At 41.7% G+C, this 18,040-nt stretch overlaps 1 protein-coding gene across 1 annotated transcript in view; it reads right to left on the reverse strand.

Moving 5' to 3' along the window:
• Positions 1-11,155, reverse strand: part of LOC311148110 (lamina-associated polypeptide 2, isoforms beta/delta/epsilon/gamma-like) — a gene marked incomplete at its 5' end in the record, with an annotated part of 22,011 nt that extends 10,856 nt beyond the window's left edge. Inside the window, 3 exons of the mRNA XM_084185015.1 lie at positions 3,091-3,213; positions 4,912-5,026; positions 10,934-11,155. Of these exons, the coding sequence (XP_084041141.1) occupies positions 3,091-3,213; positions 4,912-5,026; positions 10,934-11,155 (460 nt within the window). The remainder of the gene's footprint in view (positions 1-3,090; positions 3,214-4,911; positions 5,027-10,933) is intronic.
• Between the last annotated feature and the right edge of the window lie 6,885 nt (positions 11,156-18,040).

Here is an 18,040-nt window from a genome sequence, read left to right on the forward strand (position 1 = left end):
ATTTCGTCCCACTCCTCTTTGCAGATCTTCTCCAAGTCATTAAGGTTTCGAGGCTGACGTTTGGCAACTCGAACCTTCAGCTCCCTCCACAGATTTTCTATGGGATTAAGGTCTGGAAATTGGCTAGGCCACTCCAGGACCTTAATGTGCTTCTTCTTGAGCCACTCCTTTGTTGCCTTGGCCGTGTGTTTTGGGTCATTGTCATGCTGGAATACCCATCCACGACCCATTTTCAATGCCCTGGCTGAGGGAAGGAGGTTATCACCCAAGATTTGACGGTACATGGCCCCGTCCATCGTCCCTTTGATGCGGTGAGGTTGTCCTGTCCCCTTAGCAGAAAAACACCCCCAAAGCATAATGTTTCCACCTCCATGTTTGACAGTGGGGATGGTGTTCTTGGGGTCATAGGCAGCATTCCTCCTCCTCCAAACACGGCGAGTTGAGTTGATGCCAAAGAGCTCGATTTTGGTCTCATCTGACCACAACACTTTCACCCAGTTCTCCTCTGAATCATTCAGATGTTCATTGGCAAACTTCAGACGGCCCTGTATATGTGCTTTCTTGAACAGGGGGACCTTGCGGGCGCTGCAGGATTTCAGTCCTTCACGGCGTAGTGTGTTACCAATTGTTTTCTTGGTGACTATGGTCTCAGCTGCCTTGAGATCATTGACAAGATCCTCCCGTGTAGTTCTGGGCTGATTCCTCACCGTTCTCATGATCATTGCAACTCCACGAGGTGAGATCTTGCATGGAGCCCCAGGCCGAGGGAGATTGACAGTTCTTTTGTGTTTCTTCCATTTGCGAATAATCGCACCAACTGTTGTCACCTTCTCACCAAGCTGCTTGGCGATGGTCTTGTAGCCCATTCCAGCCTTGTGTAGGTCTACAATCTTGTCCCTGACATCCTTGGAGAGCTCTTTGGTCTTGGCCATGGTGGAGAGTTTGGAATATGATTGATTGATTGATTGCTTCTGTGGACAGGTGTCTTTTATACAGGTAACAAGATGAGATTAGGAGCACTCCCTTTAAGAGTGTGCTCCTAATCTCAGCTCGTTACCTGTATAAAAAGACACCTGGGAGCCAGAAATCTTTCTGATTGAGAGGGGGTCAAATACTTATTTCCCTCATTAAAATGCAAATCAATTTATAACATTTTTGACATGCGTTTTTTTCTGGATTTTTTTGTTGTTATTCTGTCTCTCACTGTTCAAATAAACCTACCATTAAAATTATAGACAGATCATGTCTTTGTCAGTGGGCAAACGTACAAAATCAGCAGGGGATCAAATACTTTTTTCCCCCTCACTGTGTATATATATATATATATATATATATATATATATATATATATATATATATATATATATATATATATATATATATATATATATATATATATATATATATATATATATATATATATATATATATATATATACATACATACACACACACCAGTCAAAAGTTTGGACACACCTATTCATTCAAGGGTTTTTCTTTCTTTACATTGTAGAATAATAGTGAAGACATCAAAACTATGAAATAACACATATGGAATCATGTACTAACCAAAAAAGTGTTAAACAAAATATATTTTAGATTTTAGATTCTTGAAAGTAGCCACCATTTCCCTTGACAGCTTTGCACACTCTTGGCATTCTCTCAACCAGCTTCATGAGGAATGCTTCTCCAACAATCTTGAAGGAGTTCCCACATATAATGAGCACTTGGTGGCTGCTTTCCCTTCACTTTGCGGTCTAACTCATCCCAAACCATCAAAATTGGGTTGAGGTCGGGGGATTGTGGAGGCCAGGTCATCTGATGCAGCACTCCATCACTCTCCTTCTTGGTCAAATAGCCCTTACACAGCCTAGAGGTGTGTTTTGGGTCATTATCCTGTTGAAAAACAAATGATAGTCCCACTAAGCGCAAACCAGATGGGATGGCGTATCGCTGCAGAATGCTGTGGTAGCCATGCTGGTTAAGTGTGACTTGAATTCTAAATAAATCACAGACAGTGTCACCAGCAAAGCACCCCCACACCATCACACCTCCTCCTCCATGCTTCATGGTGGAAACCACACATGCAGAGATAATCCATTCACCTACTCTGCGTCTCACAAAGACACAGCGGTTGGAACCAACAATATTACATTTGGACTCATCAGACCAAAGGACAGATTTCCACCGGTCTAATGTCCATTGCTCGTGTTTCTTGGCCCAAGCAAGTCTCTTCTTCTTAACGGTGTCCTTTAGTAGTGGTTTCTTTGCAACAATTCGACCATGAAGGCCTGATTCACGCAGTCTCCTCTGAACAGTTGATGTTGAGATGTGTCTGTTACTTCAACTCTGTGAAGCATTTATTTGGGCTGCAATCTGAGGTGCAGTTAACTCTAATGAACTCATCCTCTGCAGCAGAGGTAACTCTGGGTCTTCCTTTCCTTTGGCGGTCCTCATGAGAGCCAGTTTCATCATAGCGCTTGATGGTTTTTGCGACTGCCCTTGAAGAAACTTTCAAAGTTCTTTAAATGGTCCGTATTGACTGACATTCATGTCTTAAAGTAATGATGGACTGTCGTTTCTCTTTGCTTATTTGAGCTGTTCTTGCAATAATATGGACTTGGTCTTTTACCAAATAGGACTATCTTCTCTATACCACCCCTACCATGTCACAACACAACTGATTGGCTCAAACACATTAAGAAGGAAAGAAATTCCATAAATTAACTTTTAACAAGGCACATCTGTTAATTGAAATGCATTCCAGGTGACTACTTCATGAAGCTGGTTGAGAGAATGCCAAGAGTGTGCAAAGCTGTCATCAAGGCAAAGGGTGGCTATTTGAAGAATCTCAAATATAAGATATATTTTGATTTGTTTAACACTTTTTTGGTCACTACATGATTCCATGTGTGTTATTTCATAGTTTTGATGTCTTCACTATTATTCTACAATGTAGAAAATAGTAAAAATAAAGAAAAACCCTGGAATAAGTAGGTGTGTCCAAACTTTTGATTGGTACTATATAAAAACAAACATTCACCCTGATCCCAAAGTTGACATTAGAAAGTAGCATCTTAATGATCATACCCGACTCCTCCTCCCCTTCACTGTCCGAGTACTGGTCTGCATCCCCTGTGCCACCGTTCTGCCTGGGCTGGGCAGGTTTTAGTAGCCTCTGCAGCTTCCTCTCATATATAGACCTAGTGGTGGCTATCTCTCACACACACATCAGAAGAGAATACATTGTATAATAATATATACAGTGAGGGAAAAAAGTATTTGATCTCCTGCTTATTTTGTACGTTTGCCCTCTGACAAAGACATGATCAGTCTATAATTTTAATGGTAGATTTATTTGAACAGTGAGAGACAGAATAACAACAACAAAATTCAGAAAAACGCATGTCAAAAATGTTAGAAATTGATTTGCATTTTAATGAGGGAAATAAGTATTTGACCCCTCTGCAAAACATGACTTAGTACTTGGTGGCAAAACCCTTGTTGGCGATCACAGAGGTCAGATGTATCTTGTAGTTGGCCACCAGGTTTGCACACATCTCAGGAGGTATTTTGTCCCACTCCTCTTTGCAGATCTTCTCCAAGTCATTAAGGTTTCGAGGCTGACGTTTGGCAACTCGAACCTTCAGCTCCCTCCACAGATTTTCTATGGGATTAAGGTCTGGAGACTGGCTAGGCCACTCCAGGACCTTAATTTGCTTCTTCTTGAGCCACTCCTTTGTTGCCTTGGCCGTGTGTTTTGGGTCATTGTCATGCTGGAATACCCATCCACGACCCATTTTCAATGCCCTGGCTGAGGGAAGGAGGTTTTCACTCAAGATTTGACGGTACATGGCCCCGTCCATCGTCCCTTTGATGCAGTGAAGTTGTCCTGTCCCCTTAGCAGAAAAACACCCCCAAAGCATAATGTTTCCACCTCCATGTTTGACGGTGGGGATGGTGTTCTTGGGGTCATAGGCAGCATTCCTCCTCCTCCAAACACGGCGAGTTGAGTTGAGCTCCATTTTGGTCTCATCTGACCACAACACTTTCACCCAGTTCTTCTCTGAATCATTCAGATGTTCATTGGCAAACTTCAGACGGGCCTGTATATGTGCTTTTTTGAGCAGGGGGACCTTGCGGGCGCTGCAGGATTTCAGTCCTTCACGGCGTAGTGTGTTACCAATTGTTTTCTTGGTGACTATGGTCCCAGCTGCCTTGAGATCATTGAAAAGATCCTCCCATGTAGTTCTGGGCTGATTCCTCACCGTTCTCATGATCATTGCAACTCCATGAGGTGAGATCTTGCATGGAGCCCCAGGCCGAGGGAGATTGACAGTTCTTTTGTGTTTCTTCCATTTGCGAATAATCGCACCAACTGTTGTCACCTTCTCACCAAGCTGCTTGGCGATGGTCTTGTAGCCCATTCCAGCCTTGTGTAGGTCTACAATCTTGTCCCTGACATCCTTGGAGAGCTCTTTGGTCTTGGCCATGGTGGAGAGTTTGGAATCTGATTGATTGATTGCTTCTGTGGACAGGTGTCTTTTATACAGGTAACAAGCTGAGATTAGGAGCACTCCCTTTAAGAGTGTGCTCCTAATCTCAGCTCGTTACCTGTATAAAAGACACCTGGGAGCCAGAAATCTTTCTGATTGAGAGGGGGTCAAATAATTATTTCCCTCATTAAAATGCAAATCAATTCATAAAATTTTTGACATGCGTTTCTTTGGATTTGTTTGTTGTTATTTTGTCTCTCACTGTTCAAATAAACCTACCATTAAAATTATAGACTGATCATTTCTTTGTCAGTGGGCAAACGTACAAAATCAGCAGGGGATCAAATACTTTTTTCCCTCACTGTAGATAGATAAATAGACAGTGTAAAACAGTGTAGTCTGGGAATTATCTCACCTACAATGGGTCCAGCTTCCACTCCATATTTGAGCAGTGTGGTCTTGAGCTCGTCATCCGTCAGTCCACAGGGGTCTAACATCTCTGGATCTTTCTTCTTCTCCTCCTCCTCTTCCTGTGGGGACAGGAAAAGGAAATGACCAGGTATGATGAAAACACATTACACAACTTTTACCATAACTGAGAACCGTCTCTTAAACTAGTCATGTTGATCATAATGATATAAATATACATGTATCATGTCTACTATAATGACAATTGAATGCTGATCCAAACATCAAGATGATAAGCTAGCTGTTACAGCAGAACATCAATATAACGGCAAGTTGTACAAAGTGCTGGTTTTACAGCGGTTCAAATTCCACCCCCTATACAGCTTCTACAAAAGTCACCCTGTTTTGTCTACAATTGAATTTATCCATAATGCTTGGTTCTAGCCCTTATCCATGTTCATATATATTCATTGACAGACTAGCTGACAGTATTGCAAGTTGCAAAGATGACAATCAGGTCCAGCAGCAGCCTTTGAAAGCATCAAGCATGTGTTCGACCAGAGAAAGCAGCTGAGAAGACATCATGAGAACACAACCCCGGTCGTCGCTAGTTACCACAGCCACAAAGTCATCATTATGGCTAAACCAAATATTTTACATTTACATTTTAGTCATTTAGCAGACGCTCTTATCCAGAGCGACTTACAGTTAGTGCATACATTATTTTATCGAACCCACAACCCTGGCGTTGCAAACGCCATGCTCTACCAACTGAGCTACATCCCCTGCCGGCCAAATCCCTCCCCTACCCTGGACGACGCTGAGCCAATTGTGCGCGCCGCCCCATGGGTCTCCCGGTCGCGGCCGGCTACGACAGAGCCTGGATTCGAACCAGGATCTCTAGTGGCACAGTTTAGCACTGCGATGCAGTGCCTTAGACCACTGCGCCACTCGGGAGTAAATCAAATCAAATTTTATTTGTCACGTGTGCTGAATACATCAGGTGTAGACCTTACCTGAAATGCTTACTTACAAGCCCTTAACAAACAATGCAGTTAAGAAAATAAAAGTTAAGAAAATATTTACTAAATAAACGCAAGTTCAAAAAAGTAACACAATAAAATAACAATAATGAGACTAAATACAGGGGGTACAGGTACCGAGTCAATGTTCAGGGGTACAGGTTAGTCTAGGTAATTGAGCTAATATGTACATGTAGGTAGGGGTAAAGTGACTATGCATAGTTAATAAACCGCGAGTAGCAGCAGCGTAAAAAAAGGGGAGGGTCAATGCAAATAGTCCGGGTATCCATTTGATTAGTTGTTCAGCAGACCTATGGCGTATCCCGTATGCTAGTGATGCGTGGGTTGACTCATAACCCGCAGTCCCAGCGGTTATATCCGCAGGGTTGGGTTTAGGGTCATTAAATGTTGTGTGGCTGTAGGGCAGGTGGGGTCGAGGGCAGGTGGAATAAAGAGAAACAATACCTTGAAAAATCCATAAATGTATAATTATTGTGCAATTTATATAGTCTATATTGAGTTTTTCCCCCCATTATTTTAGGCTATCTGGTATTAGTGCATAAACCTAAACTTTAGGGCTTAAATGTATGCGCGCCAAATTGCCTACACAGCCAATACCCAAATGATGCTTTTGGGAACGGCAGAAAAAGTTAACATCAATCCGAGGCAAAAAGGATAAGACAAATGCTGCGAAATGAGAGTTGGAAAGGGAGGGCCAGAAAAGTAATGTTTGGAAAAGATTTGGTGAAGCGGTAAATTAGTGTTATGTGGGATGAGTGTGAGGTGCTTTACAAATTCGACAGTCACAAGACAGGCCTAAGACATGTCAAGGGAACTGTAGCCTACTGTTTAGATGGGTTAAATTAAAACTGAAATCTGGACGACTAACCATAATAACCTATAGTTTTTTGGCAAACTCCAAAGTCTTCTGATAATGCTAGTCCCGTGCGAATCGACATCCCTGTGTTTTGAGAGAAAATGTCTGAGTTTTACAGGTGTTACACGCGGTTTGAGCAAGAAAACAAGAAACAAGAACTGATTGGATAAACTGAACGAAGAGCTGCGCATAGCATATATATGAATGGCCTACATGTATCAACTTTTGTTTATACGTTTTGTGCGAATGAATTGAACATCGTCAAATGAATCATTAAACAATATTGCGCCTATTTAATGCAACCCTTGCTGTTAATAGATCGCAAAGCAGCATACAACTGAGCTACACTTTTGAAACAAGTTCACTTTCTCATCCATAGCCTAAAAACGCATATCAAGTGCAAGTTCGCTGTTAAACTCACATTTGAAGGCTGGGGGGCATTTAGGAAGTCTTCTACTGCGGATCGGTAAAATAGCCTAATGATTATGATCACACTTCTCAATTCAAATATTATGGCGACACTATACCAAATATGGTTTGATATGGTTTAGAAACTTGGGAACCAAGCTCGAGTTATCAAGAGTATCCTGTTATCGCCTGGACTTGTTGAAATATCTTCACACCTAGAAAAAGAAACTCCAGGATTCCGTCAGAACTGTCAATGTATAAAGAATCATTACAGGGGGCAGTTTGGAAAAAACGTATCCCGTCCGAATCGTCCTCAGGAATAACATACATTCTGAGGTAATAAATACATAATCAACGTTCTCTAGTAATACTAGTCCCGTGCGAATAGGGCCATAGTCTTAATAATAACTCCTGCAGAATTAAGCATTTCTTGCAGTAAAATGATACACCAAATGTAGGTCATATTTGGACTTGGGAACAGGAGTGGAGAAATATTAGTTATTTCTTTCTGCATCTTGAGAGAATGCAATGCTCAGTTAGATACGATCTGTAGAGGTGCTGTCTTCAGCGTAAAAGCATAATAAAAGCTGGTAGTATTTCAACCACATAAAATATGCATGCTTTATTGTATTTTCTCCCCAGTCCATAAACGTCTTTGCTCCGCGAAAGATGACAGAACACTTTACCGGTGTCAACTAGATTGAAGCATTCATTCTATCGATCTATTACATTTTTCTGTTGAGCTAGGGTTTATTTAGTCGTGTAGGGCAACATATAATGACAAAAGAGAAGCTACATGTACAGTGGGGAGAACAAGTATTTGATACACTGCCGATTTTGCAGGTTTTCCTACTTACAAAGCATGTAGAGGTCTGTAATTTATATCATAGGTACACTTCAACTGTGAGAGACGGAATCTAAAACAAAAATCCAGAAAATCACATTGTATGATTTTTAAGTAATTAATTTGCATTTTATTGCATGACATAAGTATTTGATACATCAGAAAAGCAGAACTTAATATTTGGTACAGAAACCTTTGTTTGCAATTACAGAGATCATACGTATCCTGCAGGTCTTGACCAGGTTTGCACACACTGCAGCAGGGATTTTGGCACACTCCTCCATACAGACCTTCTCCAGATCCTTCAGGTTTCGAGGCTGTCGCTGGGCAATACGGACTTTCAGCTCCCTCCAAAGATTTTCTATTGGGTTCAGGTCTGGAGACTGGCTAGGCCACTCCAGGACCTAGAGATGCTTCTTACGGAGCCACTCCTTAGTTGCCCTGGCTGTGTGTTTCGGGTCGTTGTCATGCTGGAAGACCCAGCCACGACCCATCTTCAATGCTCTTACTGAGGGAAGGAGGTTGTTGGCCAAGATCTCGCAATACATGACCCCATCCATCCTCCCCTCAATACGGTGCAGTCGTCCTGTCCCCTTTGCAGAAAAGCATCCCCAAAGAATGATGTTTCCACCTCCATGCTTCACGGTTGGGATGGTGTTCTTGGGGTTGTACTCATCCTTCTTCTCCCTCCAAACATGGCGAGTGGAGTTTATTTTTGTCTCATCAGACCACATGACCTTCTCCCATTCCTTCTCTGGATCATCTAGATGGTCTTTGGCAAACTTCAGACGGGCCTGGAGATGCGCTGGCTTGAGCAGGGGGACCTTGCGTGCGCTGCAGGATTTTAATCCATGACGGCGTAGTGTGTTACTAATGGTTTTCTTTGAGACTGTGGTCCCAGCTCTCTTCAGGTCATTGAACAGGTCCTGCCATGTAGTTCTGGGCTGATCCCTCACCTTCCTCATGATCATTGATGCCCCACGAGGTGAGATCTTGCATGGAGCCCCAGACCGAGGGTGATTGACCGTCATCTTGAACTTCTTCAATTTTCTAATAATTGCGCCAACAGTTGTTGCCTTCTCACCAAGCTGCTTGCCTATTGTCCTGTAGCCCATCCCAGCCTTGTGCAGGTCTACAATATTATCCCCGATGTCCTTACACAGCTCTCTGGTTTTGGCCATTGTGGAGAGGTTGGAGTATGTTTGATTGAGTGTGTGGACAGGTGTCTTTCATACAGGTAACGAGTTCAAACAGGTGCAGTTAATACAGGTAATGAGTGGAGAACAGGAGGGCTTCTTAAAGAAAAACTAACAGATCTGTGAGAGCCGGAATTCTTACTGGTTGGTAGGTGATCAAATACTTATGTCATGCAATAAAATGCAAATTAATTACTTAAAAATCATACAATGTGATTTTCTGGATTTTTGTTTTAGATTCCGTCTCTCACAGTTGAAGTGTACCTATGATAAAAATTACAGACTTCTACATGCTTTGTAAGTAGGAAAACCTGCAAAATCGGCAGTGTATCAAATACTTGTTCTCCTCACTGTATCTAATTATAGACAAGTTGACTAACAAATAGCCTAACAAAATGTCGGAAATTATAAGCAAAAACCTATCTAAATCAGGCAAAACAAAATCCTGCACCCCCTGTCAAAAAATCGTTCTGCAGTCTGACTGTAGCCTATAGCACATTTTATATATTTGTGGGTTAAGGTTGAGTTCAGGCCTCAGATTTTCACTTCATCACATATAGTCAGGCAGTTGTGGATGGGTTATTAGAAATTGCGGGCAGGTGCGGGTAAACAAACAGCTGACCCGAGCACCACTACTGTAGTCTCTGTAGCCCTTATGGTCAGATGCCGAGCAGTTGCCATACCAGGCGGTGATGCAACCAGACCTAACCCTAATCTTAACCATAGTGCTAACCTTAAATTAAGACCAAAACGCTAAATCTTGTTGAATCTTTAGATAGACAATTTTGACTTTGTCGCTGTGGTAACTAGTGACAACCCACAACCCCCTCCTCAGAGCAGAGCACAGATATAAACAGGTGCAAAAAGAAGTGATCAACAACAACTAATGTGCTTGTTGGCAATCATTCCCTACAATACGTTCTCACATTTAAATATATAACTACAACTGCTGGTTAGTGCAGTAAAACGTAAAGCTAAGTGTGAAACCACACTGAATGACAGCATGGCATTGGTGACCCAGTTCAGGAAGACCCCCCCCCCCTCCCCCTCCCTCCCGCCATGGGCCCCTCCCTGCTTTCTTCTACCCTCCCCTGCAGTCCTACCAGCCAGGCCAACTATATAGCTGACCTTGCAGAGTTCAGGGTATCAGTTGATATGGGGTTACAACAGCTGCATGCCATCCAGTGTGCTCCCTTTACTTTAGGCAGTCACCCTGGGACAGTATCAAGAACATGTTTAACTTAGTTTACCAGAAGATCTGACCCCATAGACCATGAAACCATATTGTAAACACTGCATGGAAATTGTTAGTATAGTATAAAGTAAAGTATAGTATTAGTATATAGTTGCCTAGCTCTGCTAAGCTAAAACCATTTGAACGTTCCCTGGTGAGAAAATGACTGATTAGGGGAGGGGCACACAATATTATACAACGGGTGGGTCTAATCCTGGATGCTGATTGGTTAAAACCGCATAAATTACTTACGATCAGAGTTTATATGGGATCGATACCTATTCCCAAATAGATTATGAGGACTGGGTATAGAAAGCTCAATTGATCTAGATCAGAAGAACACAAATCTGTTGGTTTGATCCAATGTACTGTTATAAAGCGTTTCACTCGAGCTACTTGATACAAAATAATTAGCTAGCCATCCGATTGACATGAGAGCTCTACTCACACAGTCCTGACTGTCCTGTACTTCCACAACATCTTGTTCCTGGTCAACCTCCTCATCACTAGAGAAATCTGCAGCACTTTTCTGACCGATGTGTTTCAAATATAGTTCCACATAAACTTGCTTATTGCTGTCCACCGCAGGCAGCTTGACGTTGTGGGCTATTAACTCCGACTTCAGTCTCCGCTTGGAGAACTGAGCGGGGTCTTCTACAAACACCGGCATGTCCAGGGGCCGACCGATACACCAAAGCAAGCAATATGCCAACTTGTTTAGCAAGCTAGCTACTCAAGTAGAGAGACGGTCCAATGCCAATGAACCAGCAATAGTTGCTAGTTAGCTACGGCGTCTACCCTGCCGGTAAGCCAACTACACACTCAGCTCAAGGAACAGGTGCTTGCTGGAAGAGGGCAGTGGGCACGAGTCACTTGATTTGACAGCAAACACAGTCAAGCAAGCAGCTGCAACTGTTGGAGCAGGCAGTATGATTAGCTACATACACTAAGTTAGCTAACTATGCTAATTGAATCAGACTAGTCATGATTCCTTAGCTACGTCAGTGGCATTTCACTTTAATAGTATTAACTGACATTAGTTGTTGATACCGTTTTTATGCATTATTTAGCACTTATAGCCTTAAAGTATTTACCTTTGTTTGGCTGGTACTGCGGGCACGGTCTGGTTGTGCGCTGTTTTTCGAATTGGCGCCAAATGACTATTGTGCTGCATCTTGATTGGATGCTTTTTCACATCACGCTTGCTTTTACAAATGTCCCTTTGACTAAAGACGTTTCTACATTTACATGTGAGGCTGGCTGGGGCATCATTTGGGGAAGCACCAGGTAGATTGTTCTACTTTACCAGGTTTGTCCTATATAAATAGGTAACCTACCTCTGGCCCAGTCGTTTTCCATATCCTCCGGTCCCTCCATAGTTATCGATTTTTCCTGTCTTCTGTCTTTTAGGCTGGCATAAAGACTGCAAGACGTGGAGAGAATGTGGAAGCTTGAGCATCCATTCATGCTTGCAGAAGAAAAGAGAGGATGCTTATTAGTTTACCGGCTTGAAAGGTAGGCCTAAGCTATACCCTCAAGGACTTGAGTAACAAATATCCTGTAACCAGTTTGCCTACCTGTATGTAGGGTTGGGTATGTGTCTGGGTTGGGTTTGTTTCCCATGAAATCACAGAGGAGGGCTTGGGTCCTCGTTTTGCTACAAGTGACTTACATTATTACACCCAGTGGCTACAGCAGCCATTCCCATCTTCCTGCTAGTTTTCTCAGAGACAGGTTTTATTTACTCCTTAACTAGGTGGATGATGTGAGTAAACAGCTGTTTAAAAAGGATACACATGCCAAACTACTGCCAAACAAGGTGACTGAGGCAGATTTACTGGCGTATGGAGATAGACAGTGATAGAGAACCAACCTCATTACATTTTCTCCAGTCAGGGAGGAATGACAGGTTTTTAAACAGTGCTCTAGGCATCTAGGCAGATGTCGATAGGGGACTGAGCAGCTGGAGAGAGGATAAGGATGTGACAGGAGACTACATCCTATCTCCAACACAAAGGATAGAAGGTGTTTCTGCTTTAGGCTATCACTAAATGATGGACAGCTGATTTGATTCATTTTCTGACCAAAAATATTATTAGGCTATTTTTTATTAATTTATATGAATATCCTATTGTTGATTTGGAGACCAGATTTTGTGATATCTATGGTTATGAATCAATAAATAATAGATGTACAATAATTAAAGGGGCCATGACTATCTGCAAGTGATAGAGGCAAAGTGATATTCCTTCCTCATGGTTTATATTTAGGATACAGTCGGTACCCTGGATGCATTTCCACTCTGTACCCAATGGCTTTAAACCCTACATGACATACCAGAGAGAAATCACATAGGAATAGAAAGCCATAGAACAAAGGCGTGGCTAAATGATCAAGGAAAACAACAAACTTCTGAATAGTCCCAATGTGCTTCTTTTGTTTATTAGCCTCCCAAATGTTATGCAGCAATATGTTGAGACACATTATTTTAATATCAAAAGCTGAAAAATAGTAATAATAACAAGGGCAGGTTGCAGGGAGGCACTGGTCAGGATTTAAAACTCAGATCCCTATGAATAATTGACCAAAGGAACTGAACTGGTAGTATTCAACTGGGGCCTCGGAGGAAATAAATTATAGTATCTCATTATATCTTTTATTTTTCCAACTTATCCCTCGGTGAACGAACGAGAACTGTGTTTTTGACGGAGGACTATACGTAGGCTATAGGCTATACGTACAGCGATCCCTATTCAACGCATCAGTCTGAAATATCTATCTATCTGCAAGCCATTTCATTCCCAAGGCAATTACAGAAATACTCTTTGATTTAAAAAAATAATCTTTCAATCAATGTCTAAAGGGAAAAGGGAAAACGTTAATCAAAAGGGCGTTTGTAGTTTTAAAGGGAAGCTGTGAATACAAGACGGATTACGTAAACAGTCATTTCTATTCAGTGGCAGGCCTCTTCCTGGCTTTTGGAACCACAGACAAAGGATTGAAGAATGACCTCAGCATTGATTCATTCATGACTGAGACACAGAGAACTAAGCAGATTTGGGTAATTAACTAAATCTTTGTGCAAACAGAGGCAATATTTGGGATTGGGAACTGGACGATAAGCTTTAGTTGCATTTAAGATATGCTATTTTTAGAGACTTTTGGCCTTGTTCAATCAAAACTGGTAGCCAAACAGTATTTCCAGGATAAGTCCAAAACACACAACCCTCACACAGCAAGAAAAAAAAAAGTATAAAAAACAATGCAAAATAAATAATTTTTCTTCAGTTGCAAACCAATTCCCTATACAGCATACCCAAAACTATAGAGATAGACATCCAAACACGTTATTTAACACAGGGTCCAACTGTACCTACCATTAGTGCAATGTCTTCTGTGCAGCTCTTCTGACTGAAATACATACATAAATCACTGTTAAAGGTCCAATGCAGCCGTTTTTATCTTAATATCAAATCATTTCTGGGTAACAATTAAGTACCATACTGTGATTGTTTTTGTTTAAAATGTTCAAATTTTTTTTATTTTAATTGCTTCTTAGCAAAGAGCAATTTCTCAAGCAAGATTTTTGCTAGGACTCTCTGGGAGTGGTCTGAGTGGGGAGGGGAAAACTGAAAACTAGCTGTTTTTGATAGAGAGGTTTGGAACTCTCTTTCTTATTGGCCTATTAACTAATTTACCGCCTACCGCCTCCCAAATATCACTATTTCTAAAACAAGCCATAGAAAGTTGGTTGCAATTTCAATTTAATCCTCCAGAAACGACAGAACAAATAATGCAACAAATATTGTGGTTAAACTCAAATATACTAATTGAAAAAAAAAAAAAAAAAAGGTGTGATCTTCGTAAATGATATCATAGGTAGGACTGGTGGAGTTATGTCGCACATGCAGCTAACAAAAACATATGGAAATGTCTGCTCTACCCAAAATTACAACCAAATAATTGCAGCATTACCGCAAAAATGGAAGAGGAAAGTGGAAGTGGGAAAAAGTAAGGAACTTGTCTGTCGGCCCTGCATTAAAGAACATAATTGGTTAAAGAACATTGCGATAAATAAAAAAGAATACCAGTTTCATTTAAGGACCAAAGGATTGACAGCCGTCCCATATAGATTGCAAAATAGTTGGGAAGAGATTTTTGACGTACCGATTCCATGGCATAGTGTTCATGAACTGATACACAAAATGACGCCGGATTCAAAACTTATAATTTTTCAATTTAAATTATTATACAACATTCTTGATACCAATAGAATGTTATTTATATGGGGGATACAATCTTCCCAGCTCTGCAGATTTTCCTGCGAAGAGACAGAATCATTAGATCGTTTGTTTTGGTACTGTCCATTTGTGGCTTGTTTTTGGTCACAGGTCCAGGAATGGCTGAAGGATTGCAATATTTACCTGGAGCTAAGCCTGCAGATAGCACTACTGGGTGATCTGAAAAGTCATTGTCAATTGATCAATAATATAATAATAGTTTTAGCAACAAAAAAAAATGTTCAATATACAATCTGTTGAAACAATGAGAAAAGAAGGGTTCAGAACTTTTGTGAAACATCACAGTACAGTTGAAAAATATATGGCAAATAGAAATCCAATATGGATGGTGTTAAGAGATAGATGGGAGGTGTGGAATGGAGCTGAAGGATGGGACTAATAACAACTAACAACAACTAATAACAGCAAGATAACTAATGTTCAAACCGGATGGACATCATGAAAATGATTGGAGAGGTTGAGTGTAGAGGAAGAAGTTCAGGAGTAAAAACAAGCAAAATATAAATATTGTAAAATTGACTGTGTCCATAAAATGTATATAGTATGTGTAAGCTGGAAGTAGAGGCCTAAGTGTTGTTGTTCACTAGTTTACTCCAATTAGGGAAGGGGTGGTGGGGTTGGAAAGTAATAAAGGGAAATATATATATTTTTAAAGGATATGTAAATGTATGTACAGTTGAAGTCGGAAGTTTACATACACTTAGGTTGGAGTCATTAAAACTTGTTTTTCAACCACTCCACAAATTTCTTGTTAACAAACTATAGTTTTGGCAAGTCTGTTAGGACATCTACTTTGTGCATGACACAAGTAATTTTTCCAACAATTGTTTACAGACAGATTATTTCACTTATAATTCACTGTATCACAATTCCAGTGGGTCAGAAGTTTACATACACTAAGTTGACTGTGCCTTTAAACAGCTTGGAAAATTCCAGAAAATGATGTCATGGCTTTAGAAGCTTCTGATAGGCTAATTGACATCATTAGAATCCATTGGAGGTGTACCTGTGGAAGTATTTCAAGGCCTACCTTCAAACTCAGTGCCTCTTTGATTGATATCATGGGAAAATCAAAAGAAATCAGCCAAGACCTCAGAAAAAGAATTGTAGACCTCCACAAGTCTGGTTCATCCTTGGGAGCAATTTCCAAACGCCTGAACGTACCACGTTCATCTGTACAAACAATAGTATGCAAGTATAAACACCATGGGTTCACGCAGTCAAATATCGACATAACCTGAAAGGCCGCTCAGCTAGGAAAAAGCCACTGCTACAAAACCCCCATAAAAAAGCCAGACTACGGTTTGCAACTGCACATGGGGACAAAGATCATACTTTTTGGAGAAATGTCCTCTGGTCTGATGAAACAAAAATAGAACTGTTTGGCCATAATGACCATCGTGATGTTTGGAGGAAAAATGGGATGGCTTGCAAGCCGAAGAACACCACCCCAACCGTGAAGCACAGGGGTGCATGCTGTGGGGGTGCTTTGCTGCAGGAGGGACTGGTGCACTTCACAAAATAGATGGCATCATGGGGAAGGAAAATGATGTGGATATATTGAAGGAAAATCTCAAGACATCAGTCAGGAAGTTAAAGCTTGGTCGCAAATGGGTCTTCCAAATGGACAATGACCCCAAGCATACTTCCAAAGTTGTGGCAAAATGGCTTAAGGACAACAAAGTCAAGGTATTGGAGTGGCCATCACAGAGCCCTGACCTCAATCCAATAGAACATTTGTGGGCAGAACTGAAGAAGCATGTGCGAGCAAGGAAGCCTACAAACCTGACTCAGTTACACCAGCTCTGTCAGGAGGAATGGGCCGAAATGTGTTTATATGTATGTATGTGTATATATATGTATGTGTGTATATATGTGTGTGTGTATGTATGTATGTATGTATATACAGTGGGGAGAACAAGTATTTGATACACTGCCGATTTTGCAGGTTTTCCTACTTACAAAGCATGTAGAGGTCTGTCATTTTTATCATAGGTACACTTCAACCGTGAGAGACGGAATCTAAAACAAAAATCTAGAAAATCACATTGTATGATTTTTAGGTAATTAATTTGCATTTTATTGCATGACATAAGTATTTGATCACCTACCAACCAGTACGATTTCCGGCTCTCACAGACCTGTTAGTTTTTCTTTAAGAAGCCCTCCTGTTCTCCACTCATTACCCGTATTAACTGCACCTGTTTGAACTCGTTACCTGTATAAAAGACACCTGTCCACACACTCAATCAAACAGACTCCAACCTCTCCACAATGGCCAAGACCAGAGAGCTGTGTAAGGACATCAGGGATAAAATTGTAGACCTGCACAAGGCTGGGATGTGCTACAGGACAATAGGCAAGCAGCTTGGTGAGAAGGCAACAACTGTTGGCGCAATTATTAGAAAATGGAAGAAGTTCAAGATGACGGTCAATCACCCTCGGTCTGGGGCTCCATGCAAGATCTCACCTCGTGGGGCATCAATGATCATGAGGAAGGTGAGGGATCAGCCCAGAACTACACGGCAGGACCTGGTCAATGACCTGAAGAGAGCTGGGACCACAGTCTCAAAGAAAACCATTAGTAACACACTACGCCGCCATGGATTAAAATCCTGCAGTGCACGCAAGGTCCCCCTGCTCAAACCAGCGCATGTCCAGGCCCGTCTGAAGTTTGCCAATGACCATCTGGATGATCCAGAGGAGGAATGGGAGAAGGTCATGTGGTCTGATGAGACAAAAATATAGCTTTTTGGTCTAAACTCCACTCGCCGTGTTTGGAGGAAGAAGAAGGATGAGTACAACCCCAAGAACACCATCCCAACCATGAAGCATGTAGGTGGAAACATCATTCTTTGGGGATGCTTTTCTGCAAAAGGGACAGGACGACTGCACCGTATTGAGGGGAGGATGGATGGGGCCATGTATCGCGAGATCTTGGCCAACAACCTCCTTCCCTCAGTAAGAGCATTGAAGATGGGTCGTGGCTGGGTCTTCCAGCATGACAACGACCCGAAACACACAGCCAGGGCAACTAAGGAGTGGCTCCGTAAGAAGCATCTCAAGGTCCTGGAGTGGCCTAGCCAGTCTCCAGACCTGAACCCAATAGAAAATATTTGGAGAGTGCTGAAAGTCCCTATTGCCCAGCGACAGCCCCGAAACCTGAAGGATCTGGAGAAGGTCTGTATGGAGGAGTGGTCCAAATCCCTGCTGCAGTGTGTGCAAACCTGGTCAAGACCTACAGGAAACGTATG

Source organism: Coregonus lavaretus (assembly GCF_964263955.1).
Source record: "Coregonus lavaretus genome assembly, chromosome: 20".
NCBI classification, from domain to species: domain Eukaryota; kingdom Metazoa; phylum Chordata; class Actinopteri; order Salmoniformes; family Salmonidae; genus Coregonus; species Coregonus lavaretus.